This window comes from Salvelinus fontinalis, chromosome 38 (assembly GCF_029448725.1).
Source record: "Salvelinus fontinalis isolate EN_2023a chromosome 38, ASM2944872v1, whole genome shotgun sequence".
Lineage (NCBI taxonomy): Eukaryota > Metazoa > Chordata > Actinopteri > Salmoniformes > Salmonidae > Salvelinus > Salvelinus fontinalis.
The window spans coordinates 22,729,621-22,747,395 of record NC_074702.1 but is presented as its reverse complement, the minus strand read 5'-3'; the positions used below and the strand labels follow the sequence as shown (position 1 = coordinate 22,747,395).

The 17,775-nt window shown below is 41.8% G+C and overlaps 1 protein-coding gene across 8 annotated transcripts in view; it reads right to left on the bottom strand.

Annotated features, from left to right (window-relative positions):
* Positions 1–3,546: 3,546 nt before the first annotated feature.
* LOC129837697 (myocyte-specific enhancer factor 2D homolog) overlaps positions 3,547–17,775 on the bottom strand; it is an 81,992-nt gene continuing 67,763 nt past the window's right edge. For 3 of the 8 annotated variants that reach the window (XM_055904070.1, XM_055904068.1, XM_055904071.1), the window contains 7 exons: positions 17,442–17,620; positions 16,508–16,537; positions 14,389–14,500; positions 13,880–14,069; positions 12,647–12,715; positions 10,139–10,189; positions 3,547–7,282 (listed from right to left, as the gene is read on the bottom strand). In XM_055904070.1, the coding sequence (XP_055760045.1) occupies positions 6,859–7,282; positions 10,139–10,189; positions 12,647–12,715; positions 13,880–14,069; positions 14,389–14,500; positions 16,508–16,537; positions 17,442–17,620 (1,055 nt within the window). In that variant the 3' untranslated portion in view covers positions 3,547–6,858. The remainder of the gene's footprint in view (positions 7,283–10,138; positions 10,190–12,646; positions 12,716–13,879; positions 14,070–14,388; positions 14,501–16,507; positions 16,538–17,441; positions 17,621–17,775) is intronic. The other 5 variants (XM_055904072.1, XM_055904074.1, XM_055904073.1 and 2 more) reach the window with 5 other exon arrangements.

Sequence of the window (17,775 nt, the reverse complement as noted above, 5' to 3'; positions counted from 1 at the left end):
ACGACTGGCCCACCCTCTGTAAACAATGGGCTATAAGGAAGAGAAATATGTTATACGTGCCATGTTGTAAACAAATATAAACATATATTCAAGTCAGTGCAACCTGATGCATATACAGTATGTACTCGTTCTATTAGACTCAAATAATTGTATGAATACATCACTAAGGACAAGTGCCACTTACAGTACCAAGGACAGACAAATGACAAAGCACTTTAGACAGAGCCGCTTCTGACGGTTTCAGCTGCTATCTCACAACCACATCAGCTGCTCCAAAGAATGTGTGAATCATTCTCACATAAAAGGTCCCCTTATGATGAGATAAGGTCATGTCTGGCAATCAGCAACCGGGTAACAGAAATAATCACACGCGCCCAGCCAATGACCTTGATTGTAATACAGTATAAGTTGTTCTAAAATGTGCTGTCGTCTAATGGTAACGCTGATATGTAGGAAAGAGACAGTCAGGCTCTTGACCCCTAGCTCCAAAAGAAGGGTGTATTTATTATGGTTATGAATATGAGTTTGGCCTCACTGACAAGAATTTATAATGACAAATATGTTTTTATACCGAACAGAAATATAAACGCAACATGCAACAATTTCAAAGATTTTACTGAGTCACAGTTCATATAAGGAAATCAGTCCATTTAAATACAAATCTATGGATTTCACATGACTAGGAATACAGATATGCATCTGTTGGATCAGAAAACCAGTCAGTATCTGGTGTTTCCACCATTTGCCTCATGCAGCGCGACACATCTCCTTCGCATTGAGTTGATCAGGCTGTTGATTGTGGTCTGTGGAATGTTGTCCCACTCCTCTTCAATGGCTGTGCAAAGTTGCTGGATATTGGCGGAAACTGGAACACGCTGTCTTACACGTTGATACAGAGAATCCCAAAGATGCAGTGGTGGAAACAGTACCAAATTGTTATACTTGAGTAACAGTAAAGATACCTTAATAGAAAATGACTCAAGTAAAAGTGAAAATCACCCAGTAAAATCCTACTTGAGTATAAGTCTAAAAGTCTTTGGTTTTAAATATACTGAAGTATCAAAAGTAAAAGTATAGATCATTTCACATTCTTTATATTAAGCAAACCAGACGGCACCGTTGAATTATTTACTTTTTACGGCTAGCCAGGAGAGCACACCAACACTCAGACGTTTACAAATTACGCATATGTGTTTAGTGAGTCTTCCAGATAAGAGGCAGTAGGGATGACCAGGGATGTTCTCTTGATAAGTGTGTGAATGGACCATTTCCCTGTCCTGCTAAGCATTCAAAATGTAACAAGTACTTTTTGGGTTTCAGCGATAATGTATGGAGTAAAAAGTACATAATATTTTTAGGAATGTAGTGAAGTAAAAGTAAAAGCTGTTAAGAATATAAATAGCAAAGTAAAGTACAGATACCCCAAAAAACGACTTAAGTAAAAATACTTTAAAGTACTACTTAAGTACTATACACCAATGCAAACATGCTCAATTGGTGACATGTCTGGTGAGCATGCAGGCCATGGAAGAACCGGGACATTTTCAGCTTCAGCGATATGGGGCTGTGCTTTATCATGCTGAAACATGAGGCGATGGTGGTGGATGAATGACACGACAATGGGCCTCAGGATCTCGTCACGGTATCTCTGTGCATTCAAATTGCCATCGATAAAATGCAATTGTGTTTGTTGTCCGTAGTTTATGCCTGCCCATACCATAACTCCACCGCCACCATGTGGCACTCTGTTCACACTTTGACATCAAACCGCTCACCTACACGATTCCAGACAGAGGAAACAGAGGAGCCGGTGGTTGTGAGGCTGGTTGGACGTACTGCCAAATTCTCTAACACAACGCTGGAAGTGGCTCATGGTAGAGAAATGGACATTCAATTATCTGGCAACAGCTCTGGTGGACATTCCTGCAGTCAGCATGCCAATTGCCTGCTCCCTCAAAACTTGAGACATCTGTGGCATTGTGTTGTCTGACAAAACTGCACATTTTAGAGTGGCCTTTCATTGTCCACAGCACAAGGTGCAACTGTGCAATGATAATGCTGTTTAAATCAGCTTCTTGATACCTGTCTGGTAGCTTCTTGATACCTGCCACACCTATCTGGTAGATGGATTATCTTAGCAAAGGAGAAATGTTCACTAACAGGGATGTAAATACATTTGTGCACAAAATGAGAGAAATAAGCTTTTTGTGCGTATGCAACATTTCTGGGATCTTTTATTTCAGCCCATGAAACATGAAACCAACATTTCACGTTGCGTTTATATTTTTGTTCAATGTACATATTCGGATGCATATTTTGTCCACACTGTGATGCAGGAGCCAGTGGATTATTTTATTTTGCCTCGAGACAGCCGGATGGTACCAGATGCCCACTCTAATCCAATCAAAGCATAATAGTCGAGCCACACCCAGCTCATCCCTGGCCACGTGATAGGCATTAGGGTTAGCAGTGTGGTTAAGGTTAGGTTTCAAATCAGATTGTATGACTTTGTGGCTTGTCCCAGCTAGTGACCACTCTGAAGAGCTGCCTCCAGAATAAGATTCATGACAAAAAACGCTAACCTGCGAGGTATACTGCCACAGACTGAGTGGTCTCGATTATAAATTATTACTAGTTGGCCATTGTCACTGGAGACAGAAGTGTGTGTCTGTCTGAGACATGAGCTACACCGGACAGAACAGCTGCCACTATGGTCAACTGTCTGGAGGAGGGGACAATACACCCCCACCACATCGCTCCAATCCTCTCATTACTTAATCTCTCTCATTCAGGACATTGGGACTAAACATGGTCTTATTTATTAAGCATTTGTTTACTGTCCAATGATGATTAAGAAACTGAAATCTTGCACTTCTTTAAATAAGTAGAGATTATGTCAGTGGAAAACTTATCATGCAATGAATAGACGCCTCAATAGAACATTTCTCCATGAGAACTCCCCCAAGTCTCTCTTTCCAAGATCATTCGACTTTCTCTTTTCCTCCCATGACAGTTATGATTTACAAAAAGTAATTTTCTATTAACGTTTTTGTTTTATTTGCATTAATCTTTATCGTTGTGTCATTCAAATACCGTGGCGTAGTCTCACATAACATGCAGTTTAAGTCAATGAAGTTGATCACTAGGATTGCGAAAAATGTGATTTGATATAGTAAATTATTTCTAGAAACTTTTCCATTTTTGAAAACTAAAGAAAAACCAAAACATATTTGGCTTAGGTTAATGGGCTGTAAAATAATTCAGTAGATCTGAACACGTGATATTGATGCCCAAAGCATTACCAGCACATGTGGTGACGTCATATAGTAAAAATATATCACTCCACTTCACATATCTCTGGCAATTAATGAGCAACCCTCTCAACAGTCCCATATTTTATGTCACTTACCAAACATAGCTGATACATCACATTTCAGAAAACTCTTTTCAGAAAACAAGTTTGTATTGATAAATTATCAAATGTTTTGATAGTTAACACAAATCCACATTCTAATGTAAATCATAATAATAACAAACCAAAACCTCTTCGTAGGTCAACTTGTCTATTTAATATATAAAATACGATAAAACATACGCAAAAAGGGGAGGGTAAGAAGGGACAAATGGATACTTTGGTACAATAACAAACACCTTTTTTGTAAAAGCAGTATAGAATTTGTAATAACATATCAGTGCATACTTTATTTATGAAAATATACACAAATTGTATATCATTCTCCAAAAACAAAAACAAAAATCAGACTAGCCGAACACAATATATTAACTATAATTTATTAACTTTTTTCTTCAATTTCTATTTTATTTCTGTGTGATGTATATTCTTATTGATATTACATTTCATATTTATTTCCTATAACATGATTCATTCTTTTTTGTGTGTTATGCCCATGCATTGACATCTTTGTGTCTGGTCAGAAAAAAATTAAATGTGTCTTGTCCCCACTTTACTATGTGTAGACAAAGTTTTGTACATTTGACTAAAATTTGCAGCATTGAACTGGTCATTATATTAAACTTGTTTACCACCTTCCATGATCTCACATGTACTAATATTACTACAGCCGTTTTGTTTTATGTCATAAATCGTGCAATATTTGTACACCCTTTGAAGAAAAAACAAAATGAAAACAAAACAAAAATATATTTATATAATATTTATATATAATAAAATAAAATTCAAATAAAACAAGATTCCTAACCTACACATAACCGCAAAAAATAAAATTGTCTTTTCTATATCATCATTACAATTACCATCGATGGTTACAATAATGATAATATTAACAGTAATAATAGCAATTATCATAGAACAATTATAATAAAAACAGACAATAGAACTGTCACCAGCACAAATTAACACTGGAAAGTGAGATTCTCTAAACATCATTCATTATACATGGGGAATATGGGGGCGCAGGTTAACTATTGTCATGACGATTGTCTTTTCATTTGTGATTACACTGACCCTTAGTGTTGTTCTGAGATAATGTCAGGGTTTATGCAACACCTCGATTGGCCAACGTCCAGAGTACTAACCAACCATCTCCCCATAGTCTGCTTCCACTAGTCACCATTTAGTCTAGTTATGAAACATTGCTTCATGGCGTGTGGCACTATTCAAGACATAGCTACCATTTTTATGAAAAAAAAAACAAACATCAGGGTCAATGTTTTGTTCAAAGCTTAGGACACAACAGTCTTACAGTCCAAGGGTGTGCGAACATGCCGGCAGTCGTGATAGCTCTCTCTCTGCCATCCGTCTCTAGACGATCGTCTAGACTCCTGAAGAGTCAGGCTGCACAATCCCTACGGCAACAACTACAACGATATAAAACAATAAAGAGCCAATGGGAGGTCATTTGAACCTGTTCTGGAGTGCAGAGTATATGTGAGTATGGTGTTTGAGTGTGTGAAGCAATGAGCCGTTTTGGCAGAAAATTGATAGTGGTGGATGTCAAATGAGAGTGAAATGGACTTGTCTTTTAAGTCACTGGTAGGGAGCGAGTGAAATGCTGTAATTAATTAATGTGGCCAGGGAGGAACTCTCGTCTAATATAAAGCACAAGGGATACTTGTCTGGCTAATGTGTGTGAATGTGTTTGTATGTGTGTGTTGGATGAGTTTGATGTGCCTGAGGACATGCAGACATGACTGTCCCATTCTGGAGGACACCTGGCTTTTAAAGAGAGGAGGCATTTTGGGGGCTTGGGGGGGAGGAAGGGGTTAAAGTGCGCTCCGTCAAAGTACTAACCACTGCTCACTCAAACAGTCCAATCCACTGCTACTTCCCATTCTGTCCCTCTAGCACCCTCACTTGGCTTTGCAATGTAGTACACTTATGTACACACAAATAGAAAGACAGATCCACTGAGAATCAACACATTGGCTTTTAGGGATATCCTGCTGAACATATGTGAACATATATTTCTATATACAATCCCTGTTGTCTATTGTCTTCTCTGCATCGTATGCAGTTCATCACTTACTCTCAAAATCTACTATCGCTGCTGTTATATTTATATATATGTATATATGGTCTATATGTTTACCCACAAAAAACAATATCCCTGCTATACAAAAGCCATACAGAAGGAAACAGAACAAATTGCTTATATACACAGTTCTTTGCTTTTTCTCCCAGTTTACATCTCCTATTCAGAGCCTTCTGAAACACTGGCATTGTTTAACAAAAATACTTTTCGTGTGTGAGTGAGGTTGGATTTGAGCGTGGGGAAAATCAAAAAGTCAAGACGGTAGTAACAAAAAAACTTTACACAAAAAGAGCATTTGAAATAAATATCAAAAACAGGAACACACACGTAGCGTAGCATCTGAAGTTGATATGTAGGTATCTGTAGCATGTGTCATAGAGCTAGTGCAGCCCATCCCTGATAAAACAGTATTTGACCTAGATAAGGTATCGATGTTTCAGATTGAACAGCTATTTGCATGGTTCTGATTAAATACTTGGCTAAAACTAAACAAAACAAGGATCGTCCACTTTAGAACAGTGAATCCTGTCTTATCAAATGGATCGCTAGTAAGTTTGACTTGGTGAATTTTGGGTTCTCAAATCTAAATTAGAAATGTTTATAGAAATGTAAAGATGGCTGATGGACAAGTCAGACAGAGAGAGGATGTAATATTCCAAGAAAACAGTTTAAATCTCATTCACCAATCTCATACTCTTTACAAAAACACCAAAAGCTGGATATAACAGTGCCACTGGGCAGATACAAAGAAGTGGATTCATTTTGGTTCTCGTACTGTTTCTCAACAGAGCACTGCAGCAGGACTAGAGACCTACTGTGGATAAAAGACAGGAGGATACCAGATGTGTATTATGTGATGTAGAGGGTAAACAGAAAACCCAGCAAAGCCAATAGTCAGTCAATAGTCAGTCAGTTTTCTAGCCGCTCTCTCTCCCTTCAAAACGAAAAGGAGACAGAGCCAGCTTGAACAAAAGAGAACTCATTCATTCCAATCCTAATCTTGTCCAACACACTATGTTGACATGTAATCCCTGGTTCGGTTACTCTGCCCCTATAGAGGGTGCTTGTGTGAGAATGTGTGTGTATGTGTGTGTGTGTCTGTGTGTGTGTGTAGTACAATATAGGGTAAAACAGTATGGAGCTTGTGTGTCAACGCATACATTTGTGAGAGAAAGTGTGTAAGAGCATGCGCAAATGGGCGTGTCCGGTGCATGTGTGTGTGTTTGTGTGTGGTGGAGGCATGTGTGGAGGTCAGCATTTACTGTACATACGGTAAATAGGTGTGGGGTGGGGGGGTGAGAGAGAGAGGGGGGCATCTCTCCCCTCAGTCCCTTGTTCTACACATCTATGTGACCCAAGTGTCCAGTCTCATTCTCTTCACATTGGCCCCCTCCTGCTCCTGCTGCTCCTGCGTGGACGAGGGCCTCAGGATCCCCATGGCCGAGGAGGCCCCTCCCTGGTGGTGGAAGTCCTGGGCCCGCCCCTGGGCCCCATCGTCCCGGTCCCCCTCGTAGGAGCTGCCGTTGCTGCTCAGGCTGCCAACGGGCGAGCGGCCCAGCAGGGTGGACGGCTCCAGGCGCAGGGCCCCTGGGTACTGGCCTGACATAGGGGCCCCTGTGATGGTCACTAGGCCCCCTCCTCCGCCACCCCCGGCTGTGGAGCACGGGGTGCTGCGGTCGCGGTTGGGCGACACGGGCTCCGACTTGATGCTGATGTTGGGGTTGGTGTTAATTGTCAGCATGGTGCCCTGAGGTAAATGGCCAACTGGCCTGGAGGGACCGAGAAAAGAAAGAGAAATGGTGAGACGTGTGCTGACATCTGCTGGTCAGCCAGGGTAACTGCAACACTCCTTACGAACACACATATCAACATCACCATGAACATCACTTTTAACACAGGAGCCCAGACAGGGACCTGCTCAACAGCACACAGTGCAGTAAGCGCTGATGGAACATAGTCAACACCTCCACACACTAGGTGGAGGGGGGGAATACTAGAAAACAAATGTGTCAGCAAATTGAGTAGCGGAAAAACAAACAGAACCTTGCAGAGAGAAAGAATATAATTGTTTATGGGAGTGGTAGATAAGTGTCCCTTCTATGAACTGCGTAGGTCTTCCTTTCTATGTGCAGTGCTCTGTGTTCCACCCTACTGTTCATACACACCCTGGGCTGACAGCTCATGTTTGGCTAATTGCTAACGACAGGTAATGTTTCACTGCTAATGTTTTAGGGAACAAAGTGTCATGACGTAGCTTTTACAAGAGACTATAGGTTGATGGACTGAGGTTAGACACATGAACAGATATGCAAACAGACTGGATGAAAAGGCCACACGGAAGCGCACGGTCCACAAGCCATGCAGACTGACTCTGGATTCCGAAAGACCATGCCTTGTGCCATGTGTCCACAATCACTTTAATCTTTTGCATTTAGTAACTCATGCAATTGTACCCAGACACCCCCAACTACACACCCCTCCAACAACTCCCATCTGTAAATTCTCTCTCCCACACCACCCCCCTCGATTGGAAAAGCAAAACAATCACTTCAATCAGGTCACCCTTAAAAAGGTCCAACGCAGCCGTTTTTTATCTCAATATCAAATCATTTCTGGCTAACAATTAAGTACCTTCCTGTGATTGTTTTCAATTAAAATAGTCAAAAAGAAACAAAAATAGCTTCTTAGCAAAGAGAAATTTCTCATGAGTGTGGAGGGGGAAACTGAAAACTAGCTGTTATTGGCAGAGAGGTTTGGAACTCTTTTATTGGTCTATTCACTCATTTGATGACACCAGGCAGGCCAAAACTCCATCCCACAAAAACAGGCTGCCATTTTCCCCAAAAGTATTTTCAAACAGCTCTTACACTAAAAGAGCATATCATAATTTTCACAGTATTATTCCAACCTCAGTGTGGAAAAATTCAGTGAGCTCCAAAAGTATTGGAACAGTGACTCATTTTGTGTTGTTTTGGCTCTGTACTCCAGCACTTTGGATTTGAAATGATACCATGAGGCTAAACTGTCAAGCTTTAATTTTAGGGTATTTTCATCCATTTCGGGTGAACTGTTTAGAAATTACAGAACTTCTTGTCCCCCCATTTTAGGGGACCAAAAGTACTGGGACAAATAAGAATAGAATATATTTCTAAACACTCCGACATTCATGTGAATGCTACCATGATTACGGATAGTCCTGAATGAATCGTGAATAATGATGAGTGAGAAAGTTACTAATATCATATCCCCAAGACATGATAACCTCTCACCATTACAATAACAGAGGAGGTTAGCATTCTTGGGGGGTATGATATTTGTGTGTCTTTAACTTTCTCAGTGATCATTATTCACGATTCATTCAGGATTAACCATAATCATGGTAGCATCCACATATCCACATGAATGTAAAGTGTTTAGAAACATATTCTATTCACAATAAAAGTGACTCAAATGATTGGTCACAAAATAATGTGAAACACAACCGAAACAATGATGTAATCATTGCATGCTAGGAATATATATACATGCTAGGAATACTTCTTTAATACACATAAGTGAATTTGTACCAATACCTTTGGTCCCCTTAAAATTGGGGGACTATGTACAAAAAGTGCTGTAATTTCTAAACGGTTTACCAGATATGGATGAAAATACCCTCAAATTAACACTGACAGTCTGCATTTTGTCACTGTATCATTTCAAATCCAAAGTGGTGGAGTAAAGAGCCAAAACAAACAAAAAAATCGCTGTCCCAATACTTTTTTTGCTCACTGTACATAACACACAGGTAAATCATGTTTTTGACTGCACTGGGCCTTTAAGCTAGTGTACTTCATATTATTTTATATATTCACAATTGTACAATAAAAGATGCAAGAACGTGATTCTTTACCCTACAACACACACACATACTCTCGCTCATGTGCACACTCACTCCCTAAACCCTTGAATGTGTTACTCTGCCTCTATGTGCCACTTTATCAAGTGTAAGCCTGGCATTATGGACTTGTACAGGTAGATGGATTATAGTGCAACAAGGGTCTTGTTGCTATGGAGAACAAAACGGGCAGAGTCAGCAGGCCGGTGACAGCTCACTCTTCAGGCTAGCTCAGGGCGCTAACACAGCTAGCGTAGTCAGAAGCACACAGTTACAATACAGTATAGTATAGTGCCGTTTCCCAAAACCTAGTCCAGAAGGACCATTGTGTGCACAGTTTTCACATTAAACCAATCTCTCAATAAATTTGCTTAAAATGAGTTGATAGTGAGTTTCATGGATGACTATTACCAGCAGCTCCATATGGAGCCTCTGTCGAATAATTATTGGATCTGGTTTTAAATGAAAACCAGCATGCATGGGGGTCCTCAAAGACCAGGTTTGGGAAACAGTGCCATGCTGTGTGGCTAGTTATACACTGAAGATAGAAGAGGCTGATGGGAGGAGCTATGGGAAGATGTGCTCATTGTAATGTCTGGAATGGAATTAATGGAACAGTATCAAATACAAACATTTGGAAACCACATGTTAGACGCAGTTCCATTTATTCCATTCCAGCCATTACAATGAGCCCATCCTCCTATAGCTCCTCCCACCAGCCTCCTCTGACTGAGGAGATATACAGTACCAGCAGAGACCCTCTTCCCTGCCAAATAGCAAGTTTGATTGAGAGGCCATGCTGTAAAAGGAGGGTAAAAAAGAAAGTTTGAGAAACTAACACAGGGAGGGTAATTCAGAAACCTGCTCTCCATTGATGTCCATAACAGACAGCCCAACAACTTGGCTTAATCATTTTACATTCAAAATTAGTCAAACATTGGGTATTCATTTACTAAATAAAATGTAATTATAGACCTATCATTTTGAATGTATTGACCAAGACATCAATCGAGTCCCTAAATAAATGTGATTTTATCGATTCTATTATTTTTCCCTTTCCTGCAATGTAGTGGATGTGTTGACACAATGATTCCCTATCCGGTTGTCTGTGCAATCAAACTATTCCTTGAGGATGAAGGAGCTTTCTCTGAACTAAATAGGATATTATGTGCACAGCACACAAATCAGCAGTGTGTACATAAACAACTATTAGTTACTGTGTACATTGTAAAACATGCGTAAGGTAGAGACAAAGGTAAGCCTTTCCCTGAACAAAACAGCTGGAGACAGGGAGAGGGAGAGAGAGACAGACACACAGAGAGAGAGAGAGAGAGAGAGAGACAGACACACAGAGAGAGAGAGAGAGAGACAGACACACAGAGAGAGAGAGACAGACACACAGAGAGAGAGAGAGAGAGAGACAGAGAGAGAGAGAGACAGAGAGACAGAGAGAGAGAGAGACAGAGAGACAGAGAGACAGAGAGACAGAGAGACAGAGAGACAGAGAGACAGAGAGACAGAGAGACACAGAGACAGAGACAGAGACAGAGACAGAGACAGAGACAGAGACAGAGACAGAGAGAGAGAGAGAGAGAGAGAGAGAGAGAGAGAGAGAGAGAGAGAGAGAGAGAGAGGGAGGGAGGGAGGGAGAGAGACTCAGAGAGAGACACACACACAGAGATAGACACAGAGAGAGAGAGTGAGACAGAGAGAGAGAGGGAGAGTGAGACAGAGAGAGGGAGAGAGAGGGAGATATTGAAAGGAAGAGAGACAGAGTGAGTTAATAGTGAGACAGAGAGCAAGGTAATGGCAATAACTGCCACCTGTAAACTTACTGAGGTAGCGAGTTGTGTGTGTGCACCATTTCTCCAATGCAAAAGGACATGTCCTTAATGCAAGGACAGAATGACTGACAGACAGACAGACATGTTCCCTAAACAGGAACCATTTCTCCAAAACCCCTTAAAACTTCTCAACTCAGACCCTTTATCTCCTGAATGCATTAGCTGGGTTCTTCAAACATAGAGACCAACACACCCTGCAAGATTGAAGGCAGCAATTCACGTGTGGAAAACTATTCAATAAACAAGTAAACAAGTCAACGCGGGAAGGCTAGTGGGATGCCCTTGACACAGCATTAACATTTAGATTGGTGTGCTAGTCAACAGTTGCACGCTAGTTGCAGTGAGTCTTACTGGAGGCTCTGGAATGACTGGCCACTCAGTGCAAGAGAAGGAAGGGGAGAAAAAACCCAGCAGAAATAATTTCCTCCTCGCTTCCCACGGCGAGTAACCAGGGCTGACAGGGAACACGAGGCTCGCAGTGCAAAACCGTCAATCACCTTTGATTGGAAGTGTCTGCTCACTGCGGCTACCGTGCAAGGGAATAAATAACAAAAACAGTGGGACTGTACGTATAGCCTATGTAATCAAACGCTTGTGTGAGAGAACAAATCGTGGGAGGAACGTGCTCTTCAGGGCAAAATGAGAACGGTTTGTTCAAGTGCCTTACTTTGAAGCAGCAGTTTCACTGATCTATATGAAGTATGGATGGGTGAAATCTTGACTATTGATCTTACTGTCAGGCCATCCAGGTGATATAGAGATAAATAGACCTGTGCTTCAAGACAAAAAAGTAGGACTACATTACTCATTCTTGGTGTGTGTTTGTGTGTGTGAGTCAATGCTGTCCTGTGAGACTGACACACACAGCGCGGGGCGGCTGCCATATTCCTGCATATTTCTCTCTTTGGTTCCAACACTCAAAGCCTCAGAAACAAGATTTAAAAGGGTTTGGCCGGCCGGGATGTCCTTGTCCTATCGCACTCTAGCGACTCCTGTGATGGGCTGACGCATGCACACTGACACGGTCACCAGGTGTATGGTGTTTCCTGCAACACATTGGTGCGGCTGGCTTCCGGTTTAAGCGAGCAGTGTGTCAAGAAGCAGTGTGGCTTGGCGGGTCGTGTTTCGGAGGACAACATGGTTCTCAACCTTCGCCTCTCCCGAGTCCGTACGGGAGTTGCAGCGACGGGACAAGACTGTAACTACCAATTGGATACCACGAAATTGGGGAGAAAAAGGGCTAACATTTTTAAATATACAGTGTAGGTTACATGGAATCTAAACTGTTATACCTTCATTATGTTCTTAAGAATTGAACCCAACCTGAGAGCCGCACAAACTTAATTTGATACGACAGACAGGAAAAGCATGACGATAACCACACATGTAGCGCTAGATGCTAATTCGTTCACCTCAGGTTAGCAGCGAAATTGGAGATGCAGTTAGCCATCTCCCCGTTCTGTTTCTCTGCGCCCCACATGCTGTGGACAAGAGGGGGAGAACAAACAGGCGGTTACATACAGCTACCCCGCGGCTAACCTAGCCGCCACGATCATAGAAACCTGCATTTAGCTCTAACAAGTAACGAGACAAAGCTGAAGGCTAATGAGGATCACTAGCTAGCATTAGCCTTCAGCAGGTGGTCAATGCACACCTAAACCTAGTTATCTTGGATCCACGTGGGGAGATGTTAAGGGAGAGGGAGTTATTTAGGTCAGCCTCTCAGACATACTCAAACTCAAAGTGGAGGTACATGCATACCAGAGGAGGCTGGTGGGAGGAGCTATAGGAGTACGGGCTCATTGTAATGTATAGAATGGAATCAATGGAACGGAGTTTCCATATGTTTGATATCGTTCCATATATTCCATTCTAGCCATTACAATGAGTCTGTCCTCCTATAGCTCCTCCCACCAGCCTCCTCTGATGCATACTATACCATAGCTAGTGGATACCAGTGACGGTCGGAGGTGTTCACAGTTTGGGTCTTTATTGTAGCTAGCAACCACGCTAAGCTGTTCTCGAGGACAAATCCTTCATTTCATGTCAAATGCCATTGATGCACGGCTTTGGTGAGTCAGAATTGCTGATGAAATTGTGTGCATACAGTAAGTGCATGTGTGTTTATGGGCTATAGAACAGGTAGGTACAGAGGGATAGCATAGGAGAGGAGTTACTACTAGATTGGTCACATAGTTCTGGGAAAGGGTTTGGGTTAATTCTCTGAATCTCACTGCCCTAAACGCAGATATCGGTTTAGGGCAGTGGGGACCCAATTATTTCAGCTAGAATTTCTGGGGACCTCATTTTTAACCCAAGAATTTCCCCCATCCCTTAAATCTAGCGACACAATGTTAAAATCTAATGACACAACCTTCAATGAATTGCATTTTCATCTCATCAAAATGAGAAGAAACCAATTAATATATTTACTCAATAATAGTTTTTTTGTATATTGTTCCACACAATAATATGTACTTTTAATTGTATTATTATTATTTACATTATTTACTACAGTTCCCCCATGAGCCCACAAGGGGTCGCGACCCCAACTTTGAATACCACTGGTTTAGGGTGGTGCAGCTAGCCACACTTATGTAGCTAGCTACACTCATACAATAGAGTGACCGGTGAAGTGTACTTACACCAAGTTACTGAGTGACGCCAAGCTAATCTGTTGTTGTTGTTGTTGTTGCTGCTGTTGTTGTTGTTGCTGCTGTTGCTGCTGCTGAGACACTGCTGGTTGCTGTTGCCAGGTGGACATGTTGCTAGGCAGCAGCCCTGATGGCGTGAATGTCTGGAGCGCAGTGAGATCTGCACTTGTCAGCTGGTACTCTGAGATAGAGGGAAGGGGAGGGAGGGGGAGAGAGAGATAGAAAGAAAGGGAGAGAAATACTCACACATTGATCAAAGTGAATATGCATAGGATTCACTTATAGTGGTAAATTGTGCTCCTTTCTGCCTTTGCCAATTAGGGCAATTATAGAGCAGACTGACAAAAAGAGAATAACTGAATAAACTAATCAAAAGTATTCACCCTTGTGTTTCTATCATCCACGGGTCCTAATACATTTGCTTTAATAAGACACACTACAGACATACAGTGTGTGCCCAATTGCCCGTGAGCAGAGTACCCTTGTCCTCTTTTACTCACCAGTGTTGTAGGTCGTCTGCATGGCGGAGAAGGGGGCTAGGAGACTGGGCGTCGCCACGGACACCACTGGCGTGGACAGGTTCCCTTGAGAACCACCTAACCGCTGAGCATTCTGGGAAGACAGAGGACACAGGAAAGACTCTTGAACATCAGGAAGTAAAGACTTATTTTAAACCAAAAATGTTGTGCCCACGCAGTACCATGACATTCACTAACAGTATCAAATACAAACAAAGGTGGGAACATCCTGGCCTGTACGGTTCTTGACTCCTTTATGACACGGAAACACAAACATTCACGGCCACGTGAAAGAAGAGTTGGTAGAGGTGTTAGGAAGAGTTCCACTCAATGGAGAGTCATGCGGATTGAATGAGAGGCATGCATCGGGCAGAACAACCAGAGTGAGCAATAAAGTGATTGTGTTTATGTGTGTGTTGGTGCGGGGTGATAAGTGTGTGAGTCGGGGCTCAGACGCTCCAGGGGTGGAGGTCATTGTGCCATTGGTGTCACCTTGTAACAGTTTGTCATAGTCAATGGATACACACACTCCAGAGAATACTGTAGACTACACACAATGACCTCCTCCTGCCCAACCCGACATGGATTACACACACATGGAGTTGACCCATGCACGTGCTAAGATACATACAATGCATTCACAGAGAGAGCTTTTGCTCCATTTTGGATTTACCACACATAGTATGTATACATGGCTACACACTATTCTATAACATACAGTACCAGTCAAAAGTTTGGACACACCTACTCCAGGGTTTCTTTATTTTTTCTATTTTCTACATTGTAGAATACTAGTGAAGACATCAAAACTATGAAATAACACACATATCAAAATATATTTTATATTTGAGATTCTTCAAAGTAGCCACCCTTTGCCTTGATGACAGCTTTGCAAAATCTTGGCATTTTATCAACCAGCTTCATTCTCTCAACCAGCTTCATGAGGTAGTCTGGAATGCATTTCAATTAACAAGTGTGCCTTGTTAAAAGTTAATTTGTGGAATTTCTTTCCTTCTTAATGCGTTTGAGCCAATCAGTTGTGTTGCGACAAGGTAGGGGTGGTATACAGAAGATAGCCCTAATTGGTAAAAGACCAAGTCCATATTATGGCAAGAACAGATCAAATAAGCAAAGAGAAAAGACAGTCCATCATTACTTTAAGACATGAAGGCCAGTTAAACCATCAAGCTCTATGATGAAACTGGCTGCCACAGGAATGGAAGACCCACAGTTCTCTGCTGCAGAGGATACGTTCAGTAAAGTTAACTGCACCTCAGATTGTAGCCCAAATAAATGCTTCATAGTTCAAGTAACAGACATCTCAACATCAACTGTTCAGAGGAGACTGTGTGAATCAGGCCTTCATGGTCGAATTGCTGCAAAGAAATCACTACTAAAGCACATCAATAAGAAGAAGAGACTTATTTGGGCCAATAAACACGAGCAATGGACATTAGACTGGTGGAAATCTGTCCTTTGGTCTGATGAGTCCAAATTTGACATTTTTGGTTCCAACCGCTGTGTCTTTGTGATCCACAAGAGTAAGTGAACGGATGATCTCTGCATGTGTGGTTCCCACCGTTAAGCATGGAGGTGGAGGTGTGATGGTGTGGGGGTGCTTTGCTGGTGACACGGTCTATGATTTATTTAGAATTCAAGGCACACTTAACCATCATGGCTACCACAGCATTCTGCAGCCGGACGCCATCCCATCTGGTTTGCGCTTAGTGGGACTATCATTTGTTTTACAACAGGACAATGACCCAACACACCTCTAGGCTGTGTGAGGGCTATTTGACACTTTTTGGTTACCACATGATTCCATATGTGTTATTTCATAGTTTTGATGTCTTCACTATTATTCTACAATATAGAAAATAGTAAAAATAAAGAAAAACCCTGGAATGAGTAGGTGTGTCCAAACGTTTGACTGGTACTGTACATTGTACTGTGCTCCTATTCGATACTACACTGTAAGTACTGTATACTAATGATTTACTAATATACCAGTATGACAGTATATCAGTATGACACTCATGCCAGTGAGACCACAGTGTTGACACAGCAACCACAGTCAAGTCTAGGAGGAGTTTCTATTCACCTCACTCACCAACTCCAGCTCCTCATCGGTCTGCAGGGGGCAGTAGGACAGAGAACACGGGTTACAGCTCTGTACTAACCTGCTGATCTAGGATCAGCCCCCAATACTAACCTTAACCATTGGGCTCATTTGGGGGAAATGCAAAACTGAACTCAGATCAGCATCCAGGGGGCTATTTCCTCACGCACTCACGAAAATATCAAATTCAGAACAGTAATTATGACGAGATGCACGGATGCATTTTGACGCCAATTCTTCTTTAGCACAGTCTAAAGCCACACTCAGTTTGAGTGCCAAAATCAACCTTTGAATTTAATTTTACTATAATTACTGTCCTATTAATTGTTCAATTACTAATATATAAACTAATAATGACTCAGCATCTGTTTTGTAGAAAAATGTGAACTTCCGAGTGACACCACTCTGAGAAACAAAACGTTGTTATTACTGTAGACATCCCAACCTCCTAAAATGTGTTGAGTTGAGTCACAATACACAATAATAAATAAATACCTCTCATATTTCAACCGTTTACAAATCAAACAGCGTACGCTTCGTTTTGGTATTAATGTTTATCTCAGAAGGAACAGAGATTTGACCTAGATAGTTTGTGTGTATGCATTGATATGTAGGCTGTGTGCCTTTTCATTTTTTTAAATGTAGTTCTGTCCTTGAGCTGTTCTTGTCTATTGATGTATTATGTCATTCTGTATTATGTTTCATGTTTTGTGTGGACCCCAGGAAGAGTAGCTGCTGCTTTTGCAACAGCTAATGGGGATCCTAATAAAATACCAAATAACAAAAATTCAGAAAGATTCAGCACCCCATTGTTTTGTGACTGGCGGGACACCAATGAAGCATTTATCAATGTGAGGAAACAACAGACTCAGTTTGGGCCAGTAGGGCTCCCGTAGTGGATCTCTCTGCGGCTCACCAGCTGCATCAGGCTCTTGCCGCTCTGGGAGGTGATGACCCGGAGATCAGGCTTGCGGCTGTTCACCATCTGAGGGCTGGGCGGAGGTGGAGACTTGGCCGGGACTACTTTCCCCAGGCTGTTGCCGTTGGAGACGGAGAGGAGGCCGGGGGAGGCCCTGGCACTGATGTAGCCGTTCGCTGGTTGAGAGGGAGACGGAGAGGAGATATTAATATGGTGTTAAGGAATGTATGGAGTGTTTATGTGGTGTGTGTATACCTCTCACTTACTGTAGGACAAATGTAACACTGTGAATAATAGCATGAATCTGTAAACATTACTCGTTTGACCCTTT